The sequence below is a fragment of the Dermacentor andersoni genome, chromosome 4, assembly GCF_023375885.2.
Source record: "Dermacentor andersoni chromosome 4, qqDerAnde1_hic_scaffold, whole genome shotgun sequence".
In the NCBI taxonomy this organism is placed as follows: domain Eukaryota; kingdom Metazoa; phylum Arthropoda; class Arachnida; order Ixodida; family Ixodidae; genus Dermacentor; species Dermacentor andersoni.
This window is the reverse complement of record NC_092817.1, coordinates 32125579-32142325: the sequence shown is the minus strand read 5'-3', so window position 1 is coordinate 32142325 and position 16747 is coordinate 32125579. Positions and strand designations below refer to the sequence as shown.

General features: G+C 46.5%; 1 protein-coding gene across 1 annotated transcript in view; it reads right to left on the bottom strand.

Annotated features, from left to right (window-relative positions):
- The window catches only part of LOC126536631 (uncharacterized), a 101820-nt gene that overhangs the window by 56271 nt on the left and 28802 nt on the right, over nucleotides 1-16747 (bottom strand). Inside the window, exons 10-13 of the mRNA XM_072287593.1 lie at nucleotides 13962-14094; nucleotides 5803-6020; nucleotides 1767-1902; nucleotides 865-1058 (exon numbers count right to left, since the gene is read on the bottom strand). Of these exons, the coding sequence (XP_072143694.1) occupies nucleotides 865-1058; nucleotides 1767-1902; nucleotides 5803-6020; nucleotides 13962-14094 (681 nt within the window). The remainder of the gene's footprint in view (nucleotides 1-864; nucleotides 1059-1766; nucleotides 1903-5802; nucleotides 6021-13961; nucleotides 14095-16747) is intronic.

Sequence of the window (16747 nt, the reverse complement as noted above, 5' to 3'; positions counted from 1 at the left end):
AGCCATATAGAGAGGCTGGTTGTGTTCTGCGGATTTCTCGATTAGCTGATTGATGACATGGATGTTATCCATTGTAGAGTACACTTCCTGACACCTGCCTGTTCTCTTGGTTGACAGAAGTCAAGTGTTGCCCTTTTTCTATTAGAAATTATCTTGGTGAATATCTTATACAATACTGGAAGTAAGCTAATGGGCCTCTGATTTTTCAATTCTTTAACGCCTCTTCTTTTGTGGATTAGCGTAATGTTTGCATTATTCCAGTTCTATGGAATCCTTGAAGTCGTGAGACATTTACTGTAAAGGGCCGCAAGCTTTTCATGCATGAAGTCTCCTCTATCTGTGATTAAATCAACTGTTATTCCATCTTCTCTTGCCGCTTTTCCTTGTTTCATATCTTACAAAGCCCTTCTAACTTCATCGCTATTTATAGAAGGAGCGCCTGCAACCTGTTGATTACTATACTACTTCGAATGGAGGTATCGTGGCTGCTCTGGGCATTGCTCAGGTCAGTATAGAATATATATATATATATATATATATATATTCTATATATATATATAGAGAGAGAGAGAGGGAGAGAGAGAGAGAGATTGAAGCGGGAGGGTTACTCGCCTTCTGGCATCATTGATTTACACTTGATTTGCTTCTAACTCGGCACCTGAGAAACGTTTTGAAAAGATTCTGTATACGACGCTCCCTGAACGGGGATTTACAACTTGTAGTGTATAGCCAAAATTTTGGGCATGTCCTAGTGAAGAACTTTTCCTGAGTAGTTGGATGACCGCATTCAAAGACCCGTACAGCCCTATATACTGCTATACGAGGAGGGCCTCGCGTGAGTCTTGAGGCAGTGCATGGACTTACGTCTATCGTCACTCCTTGCACGCTGAACAGTTCTTCTGGTGACCGGTTGCCAGGAACGTACTTGTACAGAATTTCGTCGTCCTTGAACCACTTGAAGCTGTACAGGGGCAATCCACCGAAGTCGTGTGCGCAGTTCAGACGCACGGAACCGCCGAGAACGCCGATTGGTGGCTGGTCTATCGATAAAGTCATTTCTGTAGAAGTTGGATTAAAACAAGCAACAGTTGAGCCGCATTCAAAGAAGAAAAGCGGCAGCGAGTAGTACTCCATGTCTACGTCGCTCATTTTTTATACAAATAATTTAACTTGGTGCTGTTCTCAGAACTCTTACTCAGTGGACATGCCTTGAACACTGGCTGGTTCTAATTCTACAACTATGCTACACGCGCGAAATCTACTAATGCAATTAGTGAAGTACAGTTAGTTTAATGGCTTGTTAAGGCCAGTTAGACTTTGTTGCCCAGGTTGTGCTGCCCGCTTCTGCTTTAACTTTCGAACAGAAAAAAGATATACTTGAGTTCTAATCATTCGCTTTTGATAAGCGGATGCAGTCATCGCTGAAACGGCCGGCATACGCGGGATTCGCGTACTTGTTTCACCCGCAGCGAAGCCTCGGTGGCTAAGTTCTGTTGCTGAGCACAAGGTCACGTGTACGAATCCTGCCCGTGGTGGTCGAATTTTGATGGAGGTATAAACATGCGAAAACTCTAGTGCGCAGAGAATTGCCTGTGCATTAGGAAAATCCAGACAGTCAAAATTAACTGGGAGTTCTCCAGTATAGCGTGCCTCATCACATTCTCTCACTCTGTGTGTGTGCGTGTTTTTTTTTACGGGCGTTAAGCTAAACGAATAAACTGATTCACCAATAAACCAACCTTGCGCCGAATTCGGGTATCACTCACCTATGATATCCATCCTTTTCTCAGCCGAGTCATAACTGAACGACGGTGCATCTCCTGCTACTTCGCATCTGTAAATTCCAGAGGCAGACCGCCGCACGTTGTCAAGGACTATCGTAGTGTTGGTGCTGCTTGCGACCTGCAAAACCGATATTGCATTAAGGGAAGAAGGAAGGATTCGTTTTACTGCGTCTTGTTTTTTAAACCCACCGATAAAAAAAGTGACAGCGCTGAAAACTGTCACAATTTTTTTCTGGAGCATCGGCTCGAGACTGGTTTCGTCCTCATAAATATATTTTTTTATATTCTTTTTATGTGATATATTTTTTGGAATCAAATGCAAGTAGTCGTGAGCAGCGATCTGAAAGCAATATAATTTTTTGTTTTGGTCTGTGATTGCTGTATTCTGTCTTGTGGCGAGAATATTAGACTGACTGGCATTTAAATTTCAAGAAGCACGTAAATCTTTCAAACCAAACCATTCTCATTATTTCTGCAACCATGTATATTTTTGTGCCAGGTCACCGGTAAAAAGAAAGAAAGGAGAGAAAGAAAAACCAAACGACAAACCCGGCTACGTCCCTAACCATTGAGACTTGCGGACGTCAAATCAGAGGTGTTTTAGTTTTTGGAAATAGTTGCACCGCAGCCCGTACTTTTCTTGAACTTCGCCCATTATTGCACGGTCTTGACTGTTATCGTTATCAAAAAAAACAAAAAAAAAAACAAAATGTCTTCTTCCAGTCAAACATTTCACTATATTAAGTAATAATGCGTGACTCAATGGAATCGATATCCCTCAAGTTAGCTCCCTCCGCGTCCTTGGCCTCACAATACATAAAGACGGTTCTGGCGCAGCTACACTTCCGAAGCTTCAGAAGATCCTAATACAAGGAACCCATCTCATTCGGCGTATGACCACCCAAAGAAGAGGACTTAAAGAGCAAGAAACTGTCCAATTAATTCAAGCACTCCTTATAAGCCGGATCACATATGGCACCCTGTATCTACTCCTCAAGAAAGCTGAAATTGAAAAATTCAACATCAACATCAGAAAAGAAATCAAGAGCGCACTAGGACTTGCCAGTACGACCTCAACCACGACACTCCTCAAACTTGGCCTCCCTAACACCTGGGAAGAAATGAACGAAGCGCACAAAGCCAGCCAGCTGGAACGCCTTAAGCTGACTCAAACAGGCAGAGCAGTACTACGCAAACTCGCATACAGCGAAAAATTCATAGCAGACTCAGATGCGAAAGCCCGATTGCGGCCACTTCTTCGTGACTCTATCTCAGTCGCTCTAATACCTCGCAACATGCATGCAACATACGAAAAATACACAACACAAGCAAGAGTTAGAGCGCTCAGCGAGAAATACTCAAAGGACTCTAACACGAGATATACAGACCCGGCAAGATACCCAAGTAGAAGAGCATACGCAATTACTGTGACCAACAACGAAGGTAATGAGCTAGTCGCTGCCACTATACCGGCCAGAAATCCAGAAACGGCGGAGGAAGTGGTCATCGTCGTCGGCATCACCACATGCAAAGACACAGCAATCATCTTGAGCGACTCGCAAATGGCATGTAGAAACCTACGAAAAGGCCGAATTTCTGCCGCAGCAGTGAAGATTCTAAATGAAATAACAAGATGCCAAGGACTACCCGAAACCTACGTCGCATGGACCCCAGGCCACGAATACCTGGCAGGAAACGAAGCAGCACATGCTGTCGCCCGAGAGCATACCAGCCGGGATTTCCTGCCCCACGGTCTCCGGAAAGCGACGAGGGTGGAGGAAATTCCCATCAACTACGCCGCAATATTGTAACACTGCCGACTGGAAAGAAGAGAATATCCTCTACCACATCCAAAATTAAGCAAGGAAGAAGCCACCGCCCTCCGCAGACTACAAACGAATATGTATGTCCATGAAATTATCATGCACCAGATGCACCCCACCATATTCTCATACCTATGCCAATATTGTGATGTACCAGACACCCTCCAACACATGGTGTTGGTATGCCCACACCGCGAGAAAAACAGTCGGGATGATGCCTGAGAACCGTTACAGGCGATCGAAGAAACGTGGGAGGCAATCTTGAAGGCACAGAACCTGGAAGATCAGCGAAGCCTGGTGGACCGGGCCCGTGTGCGGCATTAGCCAACGGCTTTCTGGACTAAGAGAGCCACCCACCTAGGGCGAAGAAAGAACACTTTCTCGCTGTTTCTCACAATAAACGTTCATTCCTCCTCCTCCTACTTTGTTACACTAACGCTTATGAAGGTGCTTTCATTTCTCTTTTTGTTTTAATAGGACAAAGAGATGGTAGTAATTATACAATATACATCCACTGCAGTTGCTTCAGATAAACAATGACTGCCTTTACTACCGTGTAGATTATTCTATATGTAACAGAAATCAAAGCCTAAACAAAGAAGACTGAAAACAAACATTTATCAACCTTATGCTATAAATGTTACAAACAGGGGTAAGGTGCCTTGTAAAGGCTGGCCAACGTTTCAATAGGAGGACCTATTTTCGTCAGAAGCGGCCTTGTCATCGTCGGCGGGTTAGCTTAAAAGGTTAGTAAGGTGACGTCACGTGGCAGTCGTTGCCGGCGGCGGCTGGCTGCAAAGGAAGACTAAAAAAAAAGAGGAAGAGCGCTGTCGTTTGATGTTCCTTGTGAAACTAAACCACCGAGGATGACAAGGCCGTCTTTGACGAGGATATGTGCGCCTATTGAAACGTGGGCCGGTATTTATGAGGTACGCTATCCCTGTTTCTGACCTTTATACCACAGTGTACTTCTCCATTTGTTGGCCACCCTTCTTTATTTTGGATTTAACGACCCTAGGCCGCTCTGATGAGAAATGACGAGCTACGTTTGGGTTGTGACCATTTAGCTAATCACTAATGTTAAATAAGTCAATTTAGCCAATAAAAAATTCATGGGCTGCGTTGAGATTTCTGCAAAAGCTGACGCTCCTATTGAAGATTGGGAACACAACAACAACAACAACAACAACAACAACAACAACAACAACAACAACAACAACCGTCATATATCTCTTCAAGGACGACCTATCACTTCTGAAGTGGGACATGTGCCGTCATATCAATAAGCATATATAGCGAATATATCCGATCATTAAAAACAATATTACCTTTTATATTGCTGCTAACGAAGAGCGCATTCTTGGTTTCATCCCCATATACTCTTTTTACCACGTCTAATGTAAGTTTAGGATTTTGGGAGCGACACCTTGTATTTCTATAACCATAGATATTACAAGAAGTGTGTCAGTTGTAGTAATCTGAAAACGCAAGTGAAAGATGCCGACGTGCTAAAGTGGTCAGCTGCACTTTATTGAGGTAATTTTCAAGGGTGTTTGTATGGTGAAGTTATTAATCTAATTGTTTACAAGCATGTGAAAAATAGCTATAAGAACACCTGGTTTCGAACAATCGAGTCGGATATTGAATATTTTCTCATTTAAGAAGACATTAAGAAAGAAAGAGAAACGAACATATCACTTTTGTGATGCAAAGATATTAACGTCTACTGAAGAAAAAAAAACAATATTTGATATATATTTACATCAAATCTGTTACCAACTTATGGTTAAAACATTCTGATTAAGAAATTGCAAAATGTCGTGCATGACAAAAGTGATCTGCTGCTCTACAAGTTGCATAAAACCCGGCGTATATGTGCTGCAACACCTGCAGAAGCGTAGCCGTTTGTTGCAGTGGGTTGAAGAAACGACTAAATATTACTCGTTGAGATTGATTAATAGCTGACCGTGAAAGTGGCACTTCCAAGTTGTTCCTCTCTCGGGCTGTTGCAACCATTATAGTTCAACGCGATCGCCTACCAACGTCTAATCTAAGGTTCCGGTTATCAAGTTGTGTAGAATGTGGGTTAAATAACGAAGATTACTGGATTCGATGTTTCGAATACTATAGCACATTCCGAATACATTTTTTTTTCATTACGACTCAATCGGACGTGTAATGAAGGCACCGCTTACGTTTACAGTGAGCCCTTTGATATTGAATAGCTTTTTGCTGGGTTTTTCCTGAGGCATATAACGGAAGAACTCTCTGCTGTCTTTGTACCACTTGACGCTGTACAGCTGATCTCTCTGCAAGTCGTAGAGGCATTCGAGCGTCACAGTGGATCCGTGAGCTGGCGTCTCGGGAACTTTCAATTCGATTATCCTGACAGCTTGCGCCGGACCAGTTGCGCCTGTAACGAAAAGTCGGCACATCTGTTGAGCGCTATAGTAATGACCGGTGCAATAGCAATTTGTGTTAGGCAATTTTTGTTCAGCGAACACTAGAAGAAGTCGCACTTATCAAATTTCTTTTTGTGCGGACTGATGCTTAGGCAGCCATTAACTACGCAAACTGGTATAATGTTAACGTGTTATATTCCCCACAATACTGATGTTTGACATTCAAAAAAGAACAACAACTAAGCAGCCTTTTTTTAATCTCCATTTTCTTGCTTGTATGGTTCGTCCGAACCTCAACGTAACCTGCTTTCTTGCCTAAATCACGCAGGAGCATTTGCTCAAGATCCAGCAATAACACAGAGGTTATGATAGAGATCTTTGGAATAGGGGCTTCAAGCAAATGGCGTCGTCGCCACTGCGCTAGCGCCGAGCACCATGGATGTTTGGGGTTTCGAGCACGGCATTTTTGAGATACAGCGTGTCGCTGCAAACTTAATTGTGCCCAAAGCTTTGCATCAACGAGCATGGTGGCCCGCATCGAAATGATGGTTCACCTCTTCGACCACGCTGGCCTGATTTCTGGGCAATTAGCGACGTTCTTCACATACGAATGCTGATGTAGATTATCTCTTTCTCTAATTTCATGCAAGTGCCGAACGATGAATCGTCGGTGTTATTGAGATCAGTTGTTGATCTGAGACCGCGCTGGCCTCATGGTTGCCGCACCCAAATTTGTATTGTGTTGGCTGAGGACGGCAAATAGAACTAAGCGCAGTAAATTGTTGGCTGGTGATTACCCGCGATTGCCACTCACGAATATTATTAAAATTAATAAAGCGCGTGTGCTGAAGGCGCACGTATCACGTATGTCTGCATTTCTGTAAATGCGCACACGTATCAACTGTATCACTGTATCAACTTTTATGTTATTACTTATCGTGGCTCGTCGTTCTAGCCGCGGTGGCAGTGTGGTAGCAAGACGCAAATCGCGAATGCAAAACCTTTTTCTATCACTCGAACCTCCTGGTTGACCCAAATCTATCGCACGCAAAGATCTTTGGAACTCCAAGAATTTGATGCCCCTATCCTAAAGCTCTCTAATAGTGCGCTAAACCTCTGCTACATATTTACTGAGGGCTTGGTGTTATCTCAAGTGTACGGCAAATTAAATAAAAAAATGTGCAATGCTTAGATATTCTACGTTCCTGCTCAGTGTAGAACGTTCGCGAGATTAACCCTTGCTGATCGGTGGGCAATATGCATCTGGCTTCTACGTATCAACCCTCGTTCCTCAGAAAAAGAAAACAGAAAAAGAAAAGCTCTGATCACTTACACGTCGCAATCCAGATGAAGAAGACAAACACGCACGGTTCAGGAAACCATCTAGAACGAAGACCGGTCATTTTGCCCAGCAGAGGACGGTACGGTCTTCAGTAAAGTCACTCCTCGGAGTGCCAGCCGGTGGTTCTCTTTAATACTGACGAAAACTCTCTCCACCAGAAGCGCTACACCGTCTCTGTCAATGAGTCGCGCAACGCAATCGCGTGCAAAGACAGCTCATAGTTCACCACCGTAATATTTTTGAGACGGCTTGCTGCTGAAAGCGTGAGAACGCTTAATTGGGGCTCAAGGTTGTCTAGCAGCGAGCGTGGGACTTTAGCACCCATCCTGCCTACATTGAAGGCGGGCGTTTGCAGAAGCCTGCTCCTATTACACTCACGTGCGACACATCAACTGCGCAATTGGCTTGTCGGCTGTTGACTCGAGCCTCTTGCGAATGTATAGAGGCACACGTTGCCTCAGTGGTAAACAATTCGACGGTGTTTTGTTACTCTATTCAAACTACCCGAGCGATTGCGAATAAAGAGAAATGTGCCTTTCAGAGATGCTTTTATTAGGAATGGTTGTAATATTATAACACTTCAAGCACTGCTAGAGGTTTGTATATTTGTTTTCGGGAGGGGGGATATCTCACTTATTTTGACACATATTTTCGAGATTGTCGGTTTCCCAAGGTCGTCATGGTGGTGGTGCGGAGGGGAGGCGCCAGTGGCGCTCAAATATCATACCGAAAGGCGATTTCAACCCAGGGCGCAATTATGGTTATGCAGTGTTGCTGATATGTTGTAACACTCTTGGAACACCGTGCAAACGTTCCAGTGGAGGGCGCATTTCTCGCGAATATGACGCAGCACGCACGCAGGCACGCGTAGCCTAATGTCGTGGCTATAGCCGTCCTCTCTTGACTTCCTTGTAGCGTGTAGGCACTTGTCTGGCGATTGAGCTATATACTCACCTTTAAATCCCCGCGTAGGGGTTCCGGGTGACACCCGGGACAGAAACCTAGCAGGAGTACCGTGGAATCGCGACCTTTGTTGCGACAGCGTTATTCAGGACACTCACCCGTCTTCGTAGTTGGTGCCGACGCAAAATAAAGGCACATGATCCCAGAGGCCAGGTAATCAATTGAAAGCATGGGTGGGCCGATTACGATAACCACTGTATACGACGTGTGTCCCGGGAAGGATTTTAATAGGGTTTTTAACGCAGGCTGATAATGGAAGCAATATAATCAAAGGTGTAATGCATTCCATATGGCATTGCTGTCGCTGAGGTATGGTGCGAGGACCTGTACGTTTTATTCAGCGAATTTTTTTGTAGCACCTCTCACGGTGGCTCTGTTGGCTACATTAGAATGCCGGTATTGGAACTATTGTGAGGACTCGCCTCCATACGTTTCGTGTTTTCCTCCTACAAACGCCCTTTTGTGCGAGAAGCAGGCCTAAAGCCGAGACACCTTGACTGGGCCTTTTCGAGCACCTTTTTTTTTATTTCAGTGAGACTTCTTCGAGCATTGTAGGAATATGCCTCCCACTCTCGACGCCATTGATTGAGGCCCGACTTGATTCTTTCTCAGCCAACACCAACTGATAGTTCCCTGACGACGCTTGTGCAAAGTGCGGGTTCTGGAGACGATATTACATAGAGTTGTAAGGACCACGGGGAAATATATTGTCTTGCAAGAACCACGTGGCTCATTCGACATGGTATACTTTATAGCCGCATGTGCGTGTCCTTAGCGGGTTCGTGCAGCTTGCGAAGAATCAGCCGAACCGAGGGGCTCGGTTTTCAGTGACAACCTTGATTTAGTAACAATGTGAAGGCAGCAGACAATGAGGTCAAGGAAAGCGCACGGGAAACAACTGTCCTTTTCAATTGAAATATGAAAAAAAAGTAATTTAACCATCATTATGAACGGGGTTTACATTTGCGATCAAGTATATATTCCTAATGAAGGAAATATAAAGCGAAAAAAAAACACGCCATCGGTAGAACGACTTTTGCATGACACGTGCGATGGGCTACAGCGGCTGCGCCTCCGCCCGCTTTCTTGGGTACTTGTATACATGTACGATGCTCAGTGACTCACTCATTTGTTTAAAGAAACAATCGTATTGAAGTATATCTGGAAAAAATAGTTTTGCCTGTCTTGTACGCCTGACAGAGAGCTCCATCCACGTCAGCGCGTTTTGCGTGTCCTCGTGTGCGCACCAGGTGCGAGACGCGTGTTCGGGAATTTTGCATACCGCTTCCTTTTAAGTAATTTGATTGCAGAGACGTTCCCGATGAGTGGCCGCATAGCTGTGAAGAAATGAAGTTTTCTAAGTTTATTTAATTTAAACCTGTTATTTAATCCATTTTCGTTGATTGCGTTCTGATGTCTCCAGCTGTCGGGAAATGCCCCCCCCCCCCCTCTCCTCTTGTTTGGCTTTGGCAGGGCCGCTTTTGGATACTGCTCTTGTATTCTAAAAAACATTATCATTCTTATTAAACGCCGTACTCGGACCGCATGGTGGCCGCTGCTTCTTGCGCCACCGGTGAGTACTGGTGGGACCAAATGCAGCCGCCATGCAGCCGCCTTCTTCGCATTTCCACAATGCATCGTCTCGGTTTTTACTCTCCCCGCTCTGCTGTAAGAGTAAAAACGGTTGATGTTCAGCGCTCGGCCTATCGTTTCCTACTTTTCTTCATAAGTCCTTATTTTCCTATAAGCGTAACAATGAATTAATTAGACCTCGGTTTCCGCAGGCCACAACTGTGGCACAGAAAGCGCTGGCCAGCAGCCATGAGCTTCGAGTATCCCTTTTGAATTGCTGAGCACTGCACGCTACCACGGCTACGGTAAATATGGATGCACCGCGTGTCCCAGCTAACATTAGCCAAGGTGCGCAAGTTAAAAAAGAAGGATCATGGTGTAAGATACGATTATAAGACCTAGGGTCTGATGTGAGAGGTCTGACAACAGAATACCATAGGTCTTATAATCGTATATTGCGCCGTAATTTCTTAAATATTTTTTATGCGAGAGCGTCAAATTTTCAAAGTATCACTGAGCGAAGAACCGGCGCCCGACGTCTGTAGCAGCGAAACGCGCTTAAGTTCCCGTTGGCTGTGGCTCCACGGCCCGAGCGCTCCTCGTCGATAGCATTTCCAACACGCTTCTCGATATGATAAATGGCGGACAACATCTTTTAATGATTTATTGCTTGGCATACATATGGTATAAACTGTACAGTGGGCAGGCCACTGTCAATGTGTAAAACTTTTTAGTTAAACTTGAGGACTAATATGTACTTTGTATTCGTATAGTGTGCATGCACTTCAGTTTCCGATGTTCAGTGCTGTGTGTTCATGTAGAAAGTTGGAAAGTGTTGTTATAACGCATAGTGTATACTACTTTCGGTAGCATATACAGTAACTCTAGAGCAGGCATGTATCGTGCTCCTCCTTGCGGGAGTTCCCGTCCAGCTCTTTGCTCTCTCTCTCTCTCTCTCTGTCTCTCTCTCTTTATGTGATTGTTCTTATGCTTGCAAATTGAAAATAAGTAAAAATAAATATAAACTGGCGAAAGTGACGGAAGTGTGCGGCCACTTGCGTTTATTGAACAGTTGAAAATGTCTGATTGCCGTTATCGACTGAGTCGTTGTGAGCTTCAGCAAAATGCATCCACGCTCTTTTGAAAATTGTCCACGCCTTCTCGAGACACGGGTCTTCAGGAGAGGAGGTTCTCGAATGCAGCCGCCGAGGCTCGACGCGAATGTTATCTTCGACCGTTGCCGAAAAGGCGTCCGAGAATATAGCTTCACATCTCACTCTAACGTGGCCGCCTTGCGCTTTTTCTTGTCCCAGCGCGAAGGTAGTCTCAACGCTGACGGTGGGTAGCCCGTCGGGATGTGCCTCCAGCCTGGTCTTGGCGTCGTTCACGAGCTGGTCATTCACGAACACAGAAAGCGCCGGGGACGGATTGGACCGAACCCCAACGCAGCTCAGCTTCACGGTGTCCCCGATGCGGTAGGTGTCTCTGTCGGTTAATATACGGGGCGTTGCGGGTAGCCGTTCTGCGTGACCAAAGAAAAGAACAGAAAATAAGTTTGTTGCTGGTGATGAACCAGCTGGGTACACTTTGAAGGCGAGTAAGCCGCCTTCTGGACATATGTAAATTTCCTAGCTCTCGCGTGGTAGTAGTAGTAAACCTTATTTTGTCCGAGATGGGGTTTAGTGAGGACTGGAGTGAGAGGGCCCGTCCTCTTCTTTCTCAGGCGGTGGCCAGGCCTTGCGCTTTAGCGGCGTCTTCGGCCATATGGACGATCCGGAGTTGGAGATGCGGGTCTGAGCACCCACGTAAGCCAGAACTTAATTTCGGGTGAGGTTTTGAGCTTGCTGTTGGGATTTCCAGGAGTGTTTTCTGCTGCTAGGGCTTTTGGTTGTTCTCACAGGATTTTAATAAACATAATTGATCATATGGAGGATGATTTGCTATGGTACCGATGCACAACCACGTGGATAGGACACCGCAATCCCCCACCCCTCTTCCCTCTTCCAGATAGGACCAATTAGTACCGTGATACAGAAGAAACATCAGTTGAAAATAAAATACGGAAGTGAAGGGAGAGTGGAAGGTAACTTGGAATGACGTGAAATGTGCCAGGAAGTAAGGTGGCTAAGCAAACGAGAAATATTTAACAGAATAAAAATGCACGAAGTGTCGCCTACGTCACGCACGGAAGCTGATACTACCCCACAAACACACCTAGCAGAGCCGGAGGTCTACATTACAGGAAAGCTAAAGTGCCTCGGAAGTGATGTGTAAAGCTATACCATCACAGACCCACTGCCGCATGGTGTGTGCCGTATTTCTCGAAATATATCGCAGGAATTGGTGAGCACACGTGAAGCCTTTGAACGGTTGGCATTGTCTTTTCCTCTATACTGTTGGCTGTCTGCTACTCTTAACGTTCGATTATTCTGCCACATGTCGCAGCAGGGGGAAACATTTCCTTACACAAATGTGAGAAAATATTGGATGAATCATGTTGACTGACTGATTAAACGGTACTTTCGACTTTGCAACAGCAGTTAGGTAGAATATGATATTTTCTATTCCGTTGTGTATGCTCTATTTAGTGTCCGCTTCAAAAGATGGCGCCAGGAGCGCTGCTGCTCACATCTATCTTCGGTTCCGTGATCCGTACAGTGTAATACCTTTACGCACAGGATATACGTCTCTAGAAAAATTGCTGGCTCTCTCGTAATCGAGGGTAGATGCAAGCATGAAATGGCTACCGGCAAAGCAGATTGGTTGGCAATGATACTAGCTAAATCTTAAAACGGGTGCAGTGCATGTTCGCGGCGGCACACCCTACCACATTACACCGCACCATGCCGCATTGTGCACTGTTCCATACGGACGCAATAGTTTCCTGTCAAAGACGGAACCTATTTGCAAGTACCGTTTCGGTCAAACGGCCATTCGCGGCGCGCCGGACGCGCCGCGGAACTCGCGGACCTCTGGCGTTGAAGGGAGCACTCAGCGCCAAAAGGTGACAATCAAGTGTGTAGTACCCCGTATCTGCCTTTTGAACGTCGCTATTCGAAATGACAAATAAAAAATTCAGCGTATTAGAAGTTACAGCTTGAGTGATGTTGTGAAGAAACATTAGGAAGAACTCGTAAGAAATCTTTTTGTAACTTATTTGGGAAGTAAGTAGCGTATGTGATGCGGTCTTGACTGGTTGCCCGGATGATCGCGTTTTGTTCTCACAACCTATCAGGATGTTCTCATTTGGGTGCCCCGATAACGGCTCTGGCTTTTGGCTCAAGGTCACTTGAAGGTCGCCTGAGGGAGCTAAGAGCATTTCATGCTTAACAAGGACACTTAAGCATCCTTGCGTGGATGAATGCGAAAGCATTGCGGCGTCTACCCGATGACGACTCGTTTTACGGAACGCAATCGCATTGTTTTCACGTTGCTTTGTGTCATGTACCGCGTCACGTGTCTCGGCCTCGTTCGCTGACAAGGAAATTTATTCACCCGTAGGCACGCTTACAACTGGGGTATGAACGAAAAGTACAATATAAAGTACATCACATGTAATGTGCTTGAGCGGGCGTCAAAAGGAGCGGGGCACAGCTACTGAATGACAAGTCGAAGGTTCGCCCACCGGAGCGGACGACAGAACTCACCGCATCGACTGGCAGCGCCGCGACGCGCGTCGCTACATATAGACCGGCCATCGGCGCGGTCTGTCTCTGTGACCACGTGACATATTGTGCCATCTCAGCTGAAGGTTTGTTCATCGGAGCGCAATGCAGAACTCGCCGAAATCGCCGCACCGACTGCCAGTGGGCCAGTGCCGCCAGCGCCTTCGCAGAGGGAGGGGAAGTATGGGAACGCTGGCATGATGAGCGGCATCGGAGCCAGCTGTGCGAGAAAACGACGACGACGAACGCACGAGCGGTGCCACGAGTGCGTCTCCGTGACCACGCGGCTTTTTGTACATCTCCGGCCACGCCGCCGGATTTTCTGCTTCATGAGCCATATTATGCTTTCGCATTAAAAAAATATGTCCCCTTCTGAGTGGACGAGGCTGCATGGTGGATAAATGGATTACCGGCAATCATGAGCTCCCCTCTTGCCGTGCTGCGTAGTAGAGGCTCTTCGAAGCTGACTTCGCAGTTGTAGACGCCGGCTGTCGACGCGTTGAGTTTCTCAAGGTACACCGAACCGGAATTCGACTGGGACGTCTGCGAACAGAACAACATCAAAACATTTTCATCTGATGCGCAGTTGCCCCCCAGGGTAAGAGGCTTGACATCGAGAACACGCGCTCGGACAGCATGTGATAGACAGTTTACGTCACGACAATTACTATGTTATTGTAAGCGATGCAGTGGGCTTGAGAGTTTAGGAGTTGTGGCCTTTGCGACGGTTCGCCACGCTTTTCTTAGCAGCTTTCTTCGTACAGAACGGAGCTGCAGTGGCACCGAGGTCACTCAGCTAACAGAACGTACCCTTGTGGACGCACGAAAACCCTAGTTTCTTTTTATTTTTAAGGCACCAAGTTACAGCTAGAAAGCTAGACTATCAAATATGTTCAAAGTACTTATAGAATTGATTCTTCAGCCCTTTCTCATCCATATTATACCACTGAAGTAGCGAACTTGCATTCTGTGCCCCCGAATCGTACAAGATGCAAGTATATATATATATATATATATATATGACGAAAACTCCCATTCGAGTTTTAGGCAACATGTCGAAGGCTTTTTTTTTCATGAATTTCCAATGAATGAAAGCATTGGAGTTAGTGTATGGTTCTTCGGACTTTCTAATTTACCATCATAACGATGCAAAGTGTCGCCGCAAGTTATTTATGGGGAGTTTCCGTGCCACAAAAGGCAACTGATATGCTACACAGACGCAACACAAAGGCCTTATCTCGGCGTGTTGCTTCACATGGCCATTTTCGCAATATTAGGGACAAGCATGTCTACCAGCGGCACAGTGTTGACAAGTGGCGTAATTAGAGGCGCTATAACGTAAAACTATTCCAAACTTTTCTATTCCAATTCTGCAATAAGCATCCCGCGATTAGTCAAAAACTTTTTTGGACCACCCCCACTTCACCTGTCTGTCACGCGGCGTCACGAAAACCGCGATAGCTCCCCATCTGATTTGACGTGTACACACTGATTATGCATGATTTGACCGAACAAAAGAAAAATATAGTGATTTCTGATTCGACGCCTTTTCGCCATTAGCCCTCGGCTATTGGTCAAAAGTTTTCGGGCTGCACCCATTTCACCTGCCTGTCACGCGGCGTCACAAAACCGCAAAAATTCATCGTGTCAAAGTGACGTATACGCGTTAAAGAGTCATTAATATGCCGAACAAAACTGAATTTTTTTCTGAATAGCCGCAGGCTGACCCGTTCCGAAAGGAATAAGATATGGCTGCCGCCGCTCGTTCAGGTACTGGCGACTCGCACCTGCTGGAGAGAATGGGTTTATTTGCGCGTAATAAAACGTTTTGCGTGGCCGTGTAACGTTTTTGAGGACTTTCGGCACGTTTACGATCTCATTTTGCCAACTGTTCTTTGCTGAGAATCCGTTTTAGCGTCATTCTTAGGCTTCCGTTGCATGCCGCCGCGATTGTCGACGAGCCACCGTAAGCTAAGTAAGGGAAAGCGGACCAATCCCAGACGCTGGCACCACCCTTTTCATCCGGTTACCGATTTTCAGTGCAGTGGCTCGGCCCCATCGGATCCCCCTCCACTTGAGCGTGCTCCTCGCCTCTTGTGAGCCAATTAGATAAGACAAGCCGCTCAGTGTAGGCAATGTTATTAGTTTTTCAAGCAAATAAAAGTGACCTCTTGTGAACGAAAAGAGCGTCTGATTGGTCTGTTGAGACAACCCGTTGAAGTACCCCAGGCAGTTAAAATTAATTCGGAGTGTCGGCCAACGGCCACAAGGGCGAAACCGTACGCAGACTAGAGCGTGCGGTCGATGAAACGATTCGGTTACTGAAACGTGTCACAAACACACATAGCGGAATGAAAGAAAGCAATACGATCCGCCTGGTACAGGCGTTCGTAACCAGTGATATAAAGTACGTCGCCTCCTACCTGAAGTGGCAGGTGACCGAACGAACGAAGCTAGACCGTCTCATACGCAAGGCGTACGAACGTGCCATAGGATTGCCGATCAATACCAGCACGGATAAATTTCTCGAACTGGGTTTACACAATATGCTAGACGAGGTAATCGAAGCGCACAACGTCGCGCGGTACGAGCGATTGGCAACAAACAGAACCGGACGACACATCCTCGAGACGCTAGGCATCAGCTACCACTCGACGCAGGGCGGGCAGGTCGCGATACCCACACCGATTCGCGAGCGCATTGTCGTTCGTCGTTTCGCCGTTGCCCAAGAACATGCACCCGACGCATCACGTTGGCCGGCGCCACAGGCGCGCGCGAGACTTGCAAAGAAACCGTTTACGCAGATGCGGCCCGTTACGACCGGCGACTTGGTTGCGCGGTCGCAATCACGGACCACAGCGGAGCTTGCGTCGCGAGCGTGACGCACGGAAGAGACGGAAGCGGCCGAGGAAGCAGCGATAGCCGTCGCGGTAGCCACCGCGGACGCCGAGGTGATAATAAGCGACTCGCAGGCAGCGATACGCAACTACGCTAGCGGCCGGATCTCCTGGGAAGCGGCCCGCATTCTACAAATCCAACATGGCAATATTTGCCGCAAAAACGACAGTTCTCTCGTATGCACCCCCCCCCCCCCTTCGCCCCTCCTCGTACCCTCCGCTCCCGGGAAACGAGACGGCCCACGCCGCGGCTCGAGGACTTACATGCCGAGCAGCGGCGCCCGCCGGCAATCCCGATG